Below are 13,193 nucleotides of genomic sequence, written 5' to 3'. Positions count from 1 at the left end.
GCGGCTAAACATGTCACTCCCGGTCTGATTGGGGAGGGGCCCAGAGAAAACTACAGAGTCCGACATTGTTTTTGCAAAGTTACACACCGATTCAATGTTAATTTTAGTGACCTCCGATTGGCGTAACCGGGTGTCATTACTGCCGACGTGAATTACAATCTTACCAAATTTAGGTTTAGCCTTAGCCAGCAGTTCCAAATTTCCTTCAATGTCGCCTGCTCTGGCCCCCGGAAGACAATTGACTATGGTTGCTGGTGTCGCTAACTTCACATTTCTCAAAACAGAGTCGCCAATAACCAGAGTTTGATCCTCGACGGGTGTGTCGCTGAGTGGGGAAAAATGGTTAGAGATGTGAACGGGTTGGCGGTGTACAGGGGGCTTCTCTTTAGAACTATGCTTCTTCCTCACAGTCACCCAGTCGGCCTGCTTTCCCGGCTGCTCGGGATCTGCTGGGGGACAGCTAACGGTGGCTAAGCTACCTTGGTCAGCACCAACTACAGGGGCCTGGCTAGCTGTAGGATTTTCCAAGGTGCGGAGCAGAGTCTCCAATTCGCCCAGCCTGGCATCCAAAGCTACGAACAAGCTACACTTATTACAAGTACCGTTACTGCTAAAGGAGGCCGAGGAATAACTAAACATTTCACACCCAGTGCAGAAAAGTGGGGGAGAGACAGGAGAAGCCGCCATGCTAAACCGGCTAAGAGCTAGTAGCTGCGCTAAATTATTGGACCAAAACATCCGATGATTTTCAAAGTAATCTGAATAACTAATCGGATAATGAAAACATTATCTTCGATAATTAGCAGTTAGTGGATTAGCGAAACCGTGCTTACCACTCCCATTCTGTCAGTGACACCGGCACCGACTGACAAACAAGGAAGTTCAGAAATAGCACATGAAACAGGTGAATGGAAAATGAGAGGATGAAACTTATGATTCACATGGACGAAACAGAGTGCGGAGAGATAAATAACTGAACAAGAATAAATAATAAGAACAAGAATCATAATAACACTCACATGGAAGACAACAAAAGGTAAGTAAGAAATAAAATACAGTAACCAGCAAAGAAGAAATAATACCCAGAAGTAAAAGACATCCATGAAGGTGACAAAAAAAAACAGACAAATCATAGAAAAACCGATAATGATAAAGTGATTAAATGTGATGGCCATCAGAAAGAGATGATAACAAAAGACGTGGAACGAAGAATCAACAGTGCAGACAGGTGAAAAACAAGTGACACGTGACATGTAACAGACATAGCAGAGGGACAGAGACAATGTGCATCAGACCCATATAGGATGACCAAAGACAAGTGCTCACATGGAGCAGGACAGACACACCCACACAGGACGTGGGGGAGAAACGCTCATACGATAGACAGGACAGACGCACCTTTTCCACGGAGTAACTTATTATTCGGGCGGGGTAAGTCCTGAGTGGATGGCAGACATGTTGTTGGTTTGAATGTTTTGCTTTCCCTTCTCTCTGCAGGTACTTGGCTGTGGCTGTCCTCCTGGCTTCCTCATCATGAGTCCTGGTGGCCTGTGGGATACAAAGGTACTTGTTACTGTTATGTATATCTGCCATCCTGACTTCGGTTAACTTCACTCAAGTATGCATTTCAGTACTCAGGTTCACTCCCTTGGTCTTCACCACCTTCCCCCTCTTTGCCACCACTGGGACACACTTGTCCAGTCTGTCATGGCTGAGTGTCTTGGTGAGATGGCTCAGTGAATTGATGTGTTGTTCATGCTTGACAAACAGTTTGATGTCGTCCATGCAGAGGAGGTGGCTGACAGTCGCTGCACTCCCAAGCCTGTGTCTATGTGCATGGTTGGACTTAATGCTGTCCCTTTTGCGAAAAAAAACCCCACAACAAATATAAAAAGGGTGTGGTTTTTATATACACATAGCATCCTGTGGATGCAGAAAATTACAGGAGCAGACTGCAGAGTATCATCCACGCAGCAGAGAAGGTGACCGACTGCAGTTTGCCATCCCTACAGGACCTGTAGACCTCCAGGGACCTGAGGTGAGCAGGGAAGATAGTGGCCGGTGAGCAGGTGAGTTTTAACATCACTTTGAGCAGGTGAAATCAGTTAATCAGTGAAATCACCTGCTGGAGTGGGTGGTTGCACAGAAAGCCTGCACCCTCTCGGCTCTTTCTGGAACCGGTTTGAGACCTCTGCTCTACACCAAACCCTTCCAGTAGGGAGAGATCCATGGAGGCTTTCATGCCAGATAGTTTTGGACCCACCTTGTTTGTGCTGTCACACCTGCTAAGTGCATGAATGGCTGGAGACACAACGCCAGATTGTTGTCCAGTTGATCATCGAGCAGGTGGACTGGTACAGTTTTCTTGTTTTTCCGGTTACCAAGCTTTACAAACAGCTTTTGTAGTTGCCAGGTTTTTTTGAAGTGGAAGATGAGGTTGACAAAGACATCTGTGTCAGGTGAGTCAAGCAAGACTGATTGAACACCGTGTTTCACAACACCATCATTAATATGGGACATGATTCTGTCATCGGCTTCTTCTTGGTTGCTCGAGAGCTGTTTCAGTGCCAGTTAACACTTTCCTACATTCACCCACATATACTCCTCCAAATATCATTTCCTTTTCTGACACAACATTCTGCAGCATCCACTTGAAGACACTCCTGCAGCCTTACTTTGTTCAACATTGAGCTCCAGAACCTATCAAGATCAACAGGGAGTTTCTGATTGTCAGACCTAACGGTGATAGTGATTTATTCGGAAGAACTTCTCTGTGCATGTTCCATTTGCTTGATTAATGATTTTTAATAATCATCAAAAAATAATGTCTATTCTTGTGGACTCAGAACATTTAGCAAGAATGCTTTTGGAAAGACTCTCAGCCAATTGACCAAATGTGTCAAGGCCCATCTTTTTTATTGGTAGTTTTCACACAAGTGCCATGAAGTTCACGACTGTCATCTGAACATCACATTTGACATTCTTTTTCTCGTCTGGAAGTTGATTGACTAGTTCTCTCTAAAAAGGAGGCTTTATCAGGCTTCTTCAGTCTGATGCCATCTTTACATTCAGTGGTGAGGAGCTGGGATGTGCTGGTCATTTCATACTTCAGGAGCTCTAACATGCTGAACCCTCTTCTTCTGGCATAATCAATGTACCTAAAGTCCCGGTCCCACCAAATAATGAAGCAACAAAGAAGGTATGAGCTAAAAGCTGACGCTTTGTCCTCATATTGATTAACTTTATAACAGAGAAGAATTTTCAAGTTCAAAAAATGCAATCAAGAATTAAACCTTTGTGAAATTAGCAAATACATATCCTTAAAAAGAGTTGCTGCAACTTAGATATAGGTTATATAACAGGTAGAAAAACTTTTTCAGTTGCAGACAAGTAATTGTGAGAGGAAAGAAACACAAACACTAAGGAAACATTATTTTCACAAGACTCCTTTATTTTTCTATTCTGCTTTCAAGAACAAAAAGCTTTCAAACAACCTTAGTGCAAGCAGAGGTTGGTTTTAGTGCTGGTAGAACATTTTAACAAGAAAACATGGACCCTGATATAACATGTGAGGAAACTATCATATTTGTAACAGTAAAATAAGATTCTTTTCACAAGACCCTGTAGTATGTTTGTGCAATTTTCAAGAACAGTAACAAAGAACTGTCTAGTACAAAAAAAAAAAAAAAAATCTGTGCAAAGTTGCATTAATCTCTAAGGAAAATATAAATAACATTATAAAAAAAAACTCAACTCTACAAAAGTTATTAAACAAATCTTGAAACATTCGCCCTTCATTCTTGGTCCCTTTGGGTGGAAATCAAAAACCTGTTTTTATTCTCTTTGTTATGAGTAGTTTTTATTTTATGTTTTATTCTTTTACTTCTGTTTTTAATTAGGTATTTGAATTTTTTTTAAAATTTATTTTAATTTTTTTATGTTGAACTGTTCTGTGTGAGGCACCTTGAGACGGCTTTTGTTGTAATTTGGCACTTTATAAGCTGATTACATTGAAATTGAACAACATTTTATTGAGTCTTAAAGTAAATAAATATGAAATTGGTTACTGGATCCTTAAACTCTGGACATAATAAACTCTACATGCTGGATCCTTGATCTCTGGACATAAATATAAATAAAATCTGTTAGTTTTTGTCAAAAGCATTTCCTTTCAGACATTATTAGTGGCATGAATGTCTTTCCATACCTATGAGCTGAGCTCTACAGCTCATAGACATCTCATTTTGGGAGGAAAAAACATTTTAGTCGACTGTCGTTTATTGTCTGTATTGCAGCGTTTGTAAGAGGTGTCATTTTATTTAAAGCGGCGATTCGTTTTGAAGTTATTAATTCCGAGCGGACTCTGTTTCAGCACAGAACCGCGCAGCGTTTGAATCTGTGACAAAGGAACGGAGGACGATTCTCGTTTGTTGACTGCAACAAGACAAGAGTCCCAGTTACTTATCTTATAGCATTTAATTTTCTGAAAGAGACATAGTTACTACTACAATAATCGTCTAACAGACGATGCGTTTTTGATCATAACGATGGGATAACAATTATAACACCAGCTATAGCGTTTAATTTTCTGATGTTTGTTTTCATCTTGTTTTCACCGATTGCTATGCTAACTAGCCCAGGCAGATTATTGCAGATGAAGAAGCTAGCAAACAATAGCAGCAGCTAGTCGACAGTTTCCATTCAAAATTAGCACTGGCATAGCATTTATCGTATGGCTTTAATACATGTCAAAATTCCTGTTTTGCTAAAACAGCGAGAGATAATGAAGGAGAAATGACTTACTTCAGCGAATGTGTATTCTCTCATCAGACAGACTCGCGCTGGTGACTGCTGCCGAATATAACGCCTTTTACGATTGGTCTGCTAGAATGTGAACACGTTAGCCGTTCGAGCTGCGTCTCAGGATTGGTCTTCCTGAGGACGAGACGCTGAGATAACTGGCTGTTGAGCGCTCAGCTTTGCTCAGCTTTGCTCCGTCATTGGCTGCTTGAGCACAGGATAAGGACTTGGAAGAGCCTTTGGAACACCAGCGGCTGTGTGTGCTTCTCCAGGTTACACTGGCGTTGCGTCAGGAAGGGCACCCAGTGTAAAACTTGTGCCAAATACCAATGTGGATCTGGCTGTATCCGCTGTGGCGACCCCGAACACAAAACAGGATCAGCTGAATGGAAAACAACAAACAACAGCGATCTTTTCCACCTGTCTGCAATTAGTCCCATCTGTATTTAAATCACACCTGCACTTATTTTCTTGGCTGGTCCATTACGTTTGTTTATGGCGGGTTGTTCACATGCCATGAGTCACGGCGCTCTCGTATCTTCCACTATCTGTGTAAGTCGTCAGTCTTGGCTTTTTGCACTCCATCTCGGAGTTTACAATCTGGGTGTTGTGTGGGCCGCCAGAAGAGGAGGTACTGCTGGCCCACCACCAGAGGCCGCCCTGCCTGAAGTGCGGGCTTCAGGCACGAGAGGGCGCTGCCGCCTCCAGGAACAGCCAAGGTGACAGCTGTCACCCATCAACCATGACAGCTGTCACTGATCATCTACATCACACCAGGAATAAAAGCAGGAAGACACCTCCACCACATCGCCGAGATATCAACTTCATTGAGAGGTAATATCCTCAGCCGTTTGTGTTACAATATAATCTGTATATTGTGTGTTTGCAGGAGTACCGGTCCCTCTGTCGGTGGAAGCTGAGTGAGTGCTGGACGGCACTCTTTTCCCCTGAGGAATCACTGCGGTACTCTGCAGGATATTGAGTGAGAGGTGGAGGTGGAATTCCCACCATAATTGTTACTGGGTGTACACACACCCACACTTGACTGTCTTTGTTTTCCGCCAGCAGTACCAGATCCGACACGCCGAGACGGTGGCCACCTGGGGACTTCGGGACTTGGCGGCTCCAGTATCCCTCGGGTTCAGTGGTGGTGGAAATCGTGTGGTTCCGGTTCGTCTCCAGACGGGCGTCTCCTATCATCGAGCCTGCCCACACGACACCTTTATTGATTGACTTGTATCCATTCTGTAATCTGCTGTGTTTGGTTGTGGCATTCACAACAGTAAAGTGTTCTAATTTAACTCCTTCTATTGTCCGTTCATTTACGCCCCCTGTTGTGGGTCCGTGTCACTACACTTTCCCAACAGGATATCTTGGCCATCGTCATGGACTCCGAGGGGCGTCACCCGGCTGTTGAACAACCAATGGGAGAGCAGGGAGCGCAGGCGTCTGCAGGAGGCGTGATTGGTGAGCTACAGCACATTCTCACCGCCTTTACGGCTCGGTTGGATCAAATGACCGAGCAAAACATCCTCCTGAACTGCAGGATGGAGGCTCTCTACGCGCAGGTGGCGGCGAGCGCTCAGGGCGCTGCTGCAGCTCCTCCTCCTGCCGACCCTGTGCAGGATATGAATGTTCCAGTGGTGGTTCAACAACCCCTCCCACCATCCCCTGAAGCATACATAAGCCCTCCTGAGCCGTACGGAGGTTGTGTGGAGATGTGCGCGGACTTTCTCATGCAGTGTTCGCTCGTCTTCGCACAACGTCCCGTCATGTACGCGTCAGACGCTAGCAAAATAGCTTATGTGATTACTCTGCTTCGGGGAGAGGCACGCGCTTGGGCTACGGCGCTTTGGGAGCAAAATTCACGGCTCCTTCACACGTACACTGGGTTTGTGAGGGAGTTCAGAACAGTGTTTGATCACCCTAACAGGGGAGAGACCGCTTCAACTGTGCTGCTGTCAATGAGACAGGGACGCCGGAGCGCAGCCGCTTATGCAGTCGACTTCCGCATCGCGGCTGCGAGGTCCGGCTGGAATAACGCTGCGCTCCGCGCTGCCTTCGTAAACGGACTGTCATCGGTCCTGAAGGAGCACCTGGTGGCCAAGGATGAACCGCGGGAATTAGATGGGCTTATCGATCTTGTTATACGGTTAGACAATCGGTTGGAAGAACGCTGTCGGGAACGAGACGAAGGGTGTGGCCGGGCGCGCGCCGTCCCTCTTCCTTCCGGGTCCGAAAAAGGTCCGCCCTTCCCACGCTCACTGGCCTCTACGTCCCGTGGGGCGACAGCTCCCCCTGCTGATGAAGCTATGGACACGAGCAGGGCCACATTCAGACCACCGAATAGACAGAGGAGGCTTCCCCGCGGGGCGTGTTTTGTTTGTGGCTCAATGGAGCACCAATTGAGCAATTGCCCCGAACGGTTAAACACCAACGCCCGCCCCTAGAAACTGGGCTTAGGGTGGGCCAAGAAATTCACGTGGGACACACACACATTTCCACATGGCTCCCAGTTACAATCCTTAGCGGGGATTTAACCCTTCAGGCCCCAGCACTGGTAGACACAGGGTCAGAAGGGAATCTGCTAGACAGCAGATGGGCCAGGGAGGTAGGGCTCCCTCTGGTGGCGCTTCCTTCACCATTGCAGGTGCGAGCACTAGATGGCACCCTACTCCCTTTAATCACACACAGGACACTACCAGTAACTCTGGTAGTGTCAGGGAATCATAGGGAGGAGATTGACTTTTTTGTGACTCCTTCTACCTCCTGTGTGATTCTGGGGTTCCCCTGGATGCTAAAACACAATCCCCGGATTGATTGGCCGTCCGGGGTGGTGGTACAGTGGAGCGAGACCTGCCATCGGGTGTGTTTGGGATCCTCGGTTCCTCCCGGTTCCCAGGCTAGGGAGCAGGTCAAAGTTCCCCCCAATCTATCGGCGGTGCCGGTTGAGTACCACGATCTTGCGGACGTTTTTAGCAAGGATCGGGCACTCACCCTTCCCCCGCACCGTCCGTACGATTGTGCCATCGATTTGTTGCCAGGCGTGGAGTTCCCGTCCAGCAGGCTGTACAACCTCTCCCGACCTGAGCGCGAATCGATGGAGACCTACATCCGGGACTCCTTAGCTGCCGGGCTGATCCGTAACTCCACCTCTCCGATGGGAGCAGGTTTCTTTTTTGTGGGCAAAAAAGATGGAGGTCTTCGTCCATGCATTGATTACCGGGGGCTGAACGAGATCACGGTTCGCAACCGATACCCGTTGCCTTTGTTGGATTCGGTGTTCACCCCCCTGCATGGAGCCAAAATCTTCACAAAGTTGGATCTTAGGAACGCATACCACCTAGTTCGGATCTGGAAGGGAGACAAATGGAAGACAGCATTCAACACCCCGTTAGGTCATTTTGAGTACCTGGTCATGCCGTTCGGCCTCACAAACGCCCCCGCGACGTTCCAAGCTTTGGTTAATGACGTCTTGCGGGACTTCCTGCACCGATTCGTCTTCGTGTATCTGTACGATATACTCATCTTTTCTCCAGATCCTGAGACCCATTTACGGCATGTACGTCAGGTCCTGCAGTGGTTGTTGGAGAACCGGCTGTTTGTGAAGGGCGAGTGTGAGTTTCACCGCACCTCTTTGTCCTTCCTGGGGTTTATCATCTCCTCCAACTCTGTCGCTCCGGATCCGGCCAAGGTCGCAGCGGTGAGAGACTGGCCCCAACCTACGAGCCGTAGGAAGCTGCAACAGTTCCTCGGCTTCACAAATTTTTACAGGAGGTTCATTAAGGGGTATAGTCAGGTAGTTAGCCCCCTGACAGCCCTGACCTCACCAAAAGTTCCCTTCACCTGGTCGGATCGGTGCGATGCCACGTTCAGGGAGTTGAAACAGCGCTTCTCGACTGCACCTGTCTTGGTGCAGCCCGATCCTAGTCGCCAGTTTGTGGTTGAAGTGGACGCCTCTGACTCAGGGATAGGAGCCGTGCTATCCCAGAGCGGAGAGACCGATAAGGTTCTTCACCCGTGTGCCTATTTTTCCCGCAGGTTGACCCCAGCAGAGCGGAACTATGACGTTGGCAATCGAGAGCTCCTTGCGGTGAAAGAGGCTCTTGAGGAGTGGAGACACCTGCTGGAGGGAGCGTCAGTGCCTTTCACGGTTTTTACTGACCACCTGAACCTGGAGTATATCAGGACCGCCAAGCGACTGAACCCCAGCCAAGCCCGCTGGTCACTGTTTTTTGGCCGTTTTGACTTCCGGATCACCTACCGCCCCGGGACCAAAAAACAGAGGTTGGATGCCCTGTCCCGGGTGCACGAACAAGAAGTCAAGACCGAGCTGTCGGATCCACCGGAACCCATCTTACCGGAGTCCACTATCGTGGCTACCCTAACCTGGGACGTGGAGAAGACCGTCCGGGAGGCCCTGGCACGGAGCCCGGATCCCGGAACAGGACCGAAAAACAGACTGTACGTCCCACCAGAGGCCAGAGCTGCCGTCCTGGACTTCTGTCACGGGTCCAAACTCTCGTGCCACCCAGGGGTGCATAGGACCGTGGCAGTGGTCCGGCAGCGCTTCTGGTGGGCGTCCCTGGAGATTGACGCCTGGCTTACATCCAGGCCTGCACCACCTGTGCCAGGGGCAAGGCGGACCACCAGAAGGCACAGGGACTCCTGCAGCCACTTCCTGTGCCTCATCGCCCCTGGTCCCACATCAGTCTGGATTTTGTCACGGGCCTCCCGCCGTCCCGGGGGCACACCACCATTCTCACGATAGTGGACCAATTCTCCACGGCGTCCCACTTCGTGGCCCTCCCGAAGCTCCCATCGGCCCAGGAGACGGCGGATCTCCTGGTCCACCATGTCGTCCGGCTGCATGGGATACCTACAGACATCGTTTCGGATCGTGGTCCCCAGTTCTCCTCGCAGGTGTGGGGAAGTTTCTGCCGGGAACTGGGGGCCACCGTGAGCCTCTCGTCTGGGTATCACCCTCAGACTAACGGACAGGCCGAACGGGCCAATCAAGAGTTGGAGCAAGCCCTTCGTTGTACTACCTCCGCACACCCGACGGCTTGGAGTGAACATCTGGCCTGGATCGAGTACGCGCATAACAGCCAAGTGTCCTCTGCCACCGGCCTCTCCCCGTTTGAGGTGTGTCTGGGGTACCAACCACCTTTGTTTCCTTTGGTGGAGGGAGAGGTCGGTGTGCCCTCGGTCCAGGCCCACCTGCGGAGATGCCGTCGGGTGTGGCGCACCGCCCGTTCGGCCTTGTTGAGGGCCCGGACGAGGGCAAAAGCCCATGCAGACCGTCGACGGTCCCCGGCCCCTGCATACCAGCCCGGGCAGGAGGTATGGCTATCAACCAAGGACATACCACTCCAGGTCGAGTCGCCGAAGTTGAAAGACCGCTACATCGTATTATCGACGGGGAGCCGGCTTGGACAGTACGCCGGCTCTTGGACGTCCGTCGAATGGGCCGGGGCTTTCAATATTTGGTGGACTGGGAAGGGTATGGACCCGAAGAACGCTCCTGGGTGAAGAGGAGCTTCATCCTAGACCCGGCCCTCCTGGCCGATTTCTACCGTCGCCACCCGAACAAGCCTGGTCGGGCGCCAGGAGGCGCCCTTTGAGGGGGGGGTCCTGTTGTGTGGGCCGCCAGAAGAGGAGGTACTGCTGGCCCACCACCAGAGGGCGCCCTGCCTGAAGTGCGGGCTTCAGGCACGAGAGGGCGCTGCCGCCTCCAGGAACAGCCAAGGTGACAGCTGTCACCCATCAACCATGACAGCTGTCACTGATCATCTACATCACACCAGGAATAAAAGCAGGAAGACACCTCCACCACATCGCCGAGATATCAACTTCATTGAGAGGTAATATCCTCAGCCGTTTGTGTTACAATATAATCTGTATATTGTGAGTGTTTGCAGGAGTACCGGTCCCTCTGTCGGTGGAAGCTGAGTGAGTGCTGGACGGCACTCTTTTCCCCTGAGGAATCACTGCGGTACTCTGCAGGATATTGAGTGAGAGGTGGAGGTGGAATTCCCACCATAATTGTTACTGGGTGTACACACACCCACACTTGACTGTCTTTGTTCTCCGCCAGCAGTACCAGATCCGACACGCCGAGACGGTGGCCACCTGGGACTTCGGGACTTGGTGGCTCCAGTATCCCTCGGGTTCGGTGGCGGTGGAAATCATGTGGTTCCGGTTTGTCTCCAGACGGGCGTCTCCTATCGTCGAGCCTGCCCACACGACACCTTTATTGATTGACTTGTATCCATTCTGTAATCTGCTGTGTTTGGTTGTGGCATTCACAACAGTAAAGTGTTCTAATTTAACTCCTTCTATTGTCCGTTCATTTACGCCCCCTGTTGTGGGTCCGTGTCACTACACTTTCCCAACACTGGGTTGGTTTTTGTTCTCCCTTTTTTTGGAATTAACTGTCTGTGTTGGCTTTTGCTCTCACTTTCTGGAGTAACGGCCTGAGTTTATCCTCCCTCACCCTGTGTGAGCTCAGACTGTATTTTGGTTCACCTGCTCACCTGCTGTTAATAAATTACGTGCTATTTGACATTCAATCCTTGAGTCTTTTTCTGATCTGCATCTTTGGGGACATAACTGACTCTGTTCCTGGTGCCAACCGTAGCAACTTTGCTTAGAAAGATGCGTGACCATTTCACCTATTTCGCCATCACCTACCAACCAAAAATTGTTCAATGATCTTCAATTAGATGATTTTTGAAGAGTTTAGCTCTGGACATACATGTGCATACAAAAGCACCATGAGCTTAAAACAACAAAAACCCTTAAAACAAAAACCCTTAAAACAACAAATGATGAAGTACACTTAGAGTACAGAAAAGGAAGGAACCACATTCACAGGGTTACACTAAATGCTGGAAAACAAAATGAGAAGGAAATAGTGGAACAGATAAAAAGTAACCCTAAGAACCTTTGGAGCCACATTAGAAAAACAGTGAAAACCAAAAGCAGCACACGACCTAATAAATGTGGAAGGCAATCTGACGAACGGAGACCAAGAAAAGACTGAAGTCCTTGCAAACTTCATCGGTTTTTACTAAAAAATGAGGTGTAATAAAACCACAGAGACCTGTGTGATCAGCAAGGACATCGTGCCAGGATTTGAGTTTTATCTGTCTTTATTTCTTTGCTTTGATTTGTTTGCTCTGAGACAGACACCCTCTCTACTTTTAAGATTAGGCTTAAAACTTTCCTTTTTGCTAAAGCTTATAGTTAGGGCTGGATCAGGTGACCCTGAACCATCCCTTAGTTATGCTGCTATAGACGTAGACTGCTGGGGGGTTCCCATGATGCACTGTTTCTTTCTCTTTTTGCTCTGTATGCACCACTCTGCATTTAATCATTAGTGATCGATCTCTGCTCCCCTCCACAGCATGTCTTTTTCCTGGTTCTCTCCCTCAGCCCCAACCAGTCCCAACAGAGGACTGCCCCTCCCTGAGCCTGGTTCTGCTGGAGGTTTCTTCCTGTTAAAAGGGAGTTTTTCCTTCCCACTGTAGCCAAGTGCTTGCTCACAGGGGGTCGTTTTGACCGTTGGGGTTTTACATAATTATTGTATGGCCTTGCTGTTGGGAAGGTGTCGTAGCACGGACCCACAACAGGGGGCGCAAAGGAACGGACAATGAGTAAGCCAAAAGGTAACAATTTAATGTTGTGACAATACACAACTAAATACACAAAATCTGCAAAGTCAATTAACACCAGGTGACGTGTGGGCAGGCTCGAAGATAGGAGACCCCGATGAGAGAGAGGCCGCGTCCCACACGGCTTCCACCACCAACGGCCTGAAGAACACCGGAGCCGCCAAGTCCCGAATCCCCAGGTGACCTCTGTCTTCGACTGTCGACCCTGGTACTGCTGGCAAAAAGCAGAAACAAGATGAATGAGTGTAAGTCTTTACACTCAGTGGTTCTCGGTCTGTACACCGTTAGGAGGGGGAACCTCCACCTCCGAATCACACACTCGTGCAACGCCTGTGTAACCACTTATCTGTCCAGAGAGTAAGGCGCAGTCGTCGTCGTTAATCTCCGCCACTCCAGATAAGGCTCCGTCCACAGGAATAGGGCTGCAAATAACACAGTGTGTCAGTCAGCAGAGAATTACCTCACGGTAGTCGATTTCTCGGCGGGGAGGTGGAGTTGCAGTCCGGCTTTTATGGTAGTGATGATAACGAGTGACAGCTGGTGCAGAGGATGAGTGACAGCTGTCACTTCTTCTGGGTCTGGCGCCCTCTCGTGCTTGGAGCCCGCACTCCAAGCAGGGCGCCCTCTGGTGGTGGTGGGCCAGCAGTACCTCCTCTTCAGCGGCCCACACAACACTTGCCTTACAATATAAAGCGCCTTGGGGCAACTGTTTGTTGT

The 13,193-nt window shown here is 49.1% G+C and overlaps 1 protein-coding gene across 1 annotated transcript in view; it reads left to right on the top strand.

Moving 5' to 3' along the window:
* The window catches only part of LOC117529151 (dematin-like), a 162,934-nt gene that overhangs the window by 92,285 nt on the left and 57,456 nt on the right, over window positions 1-13,193 (top strand). The window contains exon 6 of the mRNA XM_034191849.1: window positions 1,498-1,563. Within this exon, the coding sequence (XP_034047740.1) occupies window positions 1,498-1,563 (66 nt within the window). The remainder of the gene's footprint in view (window positions 1-1,497; window positions 1,564-13,193) is intronic.

Source organism: Thalassophryne amazonica, chromosome 17 (genome assembly GCF_902500255.1).
Source record: "Thalassophryne amazonica chromosome 17, fThaAma1.1, whole genome shotgun sequence".
Taxonomy (NCBI): Eukaryota; Metazoa; Chordata; class Actinopteri; order Batrachoidiformes; family Batrachoididae; genus Thalassophryne; species Thalassophryne amazonica.
Note: the sequence above shows the minus strand (reverse complement) of the source record. Positions and strands in the feature narration are given on the sequence as shown.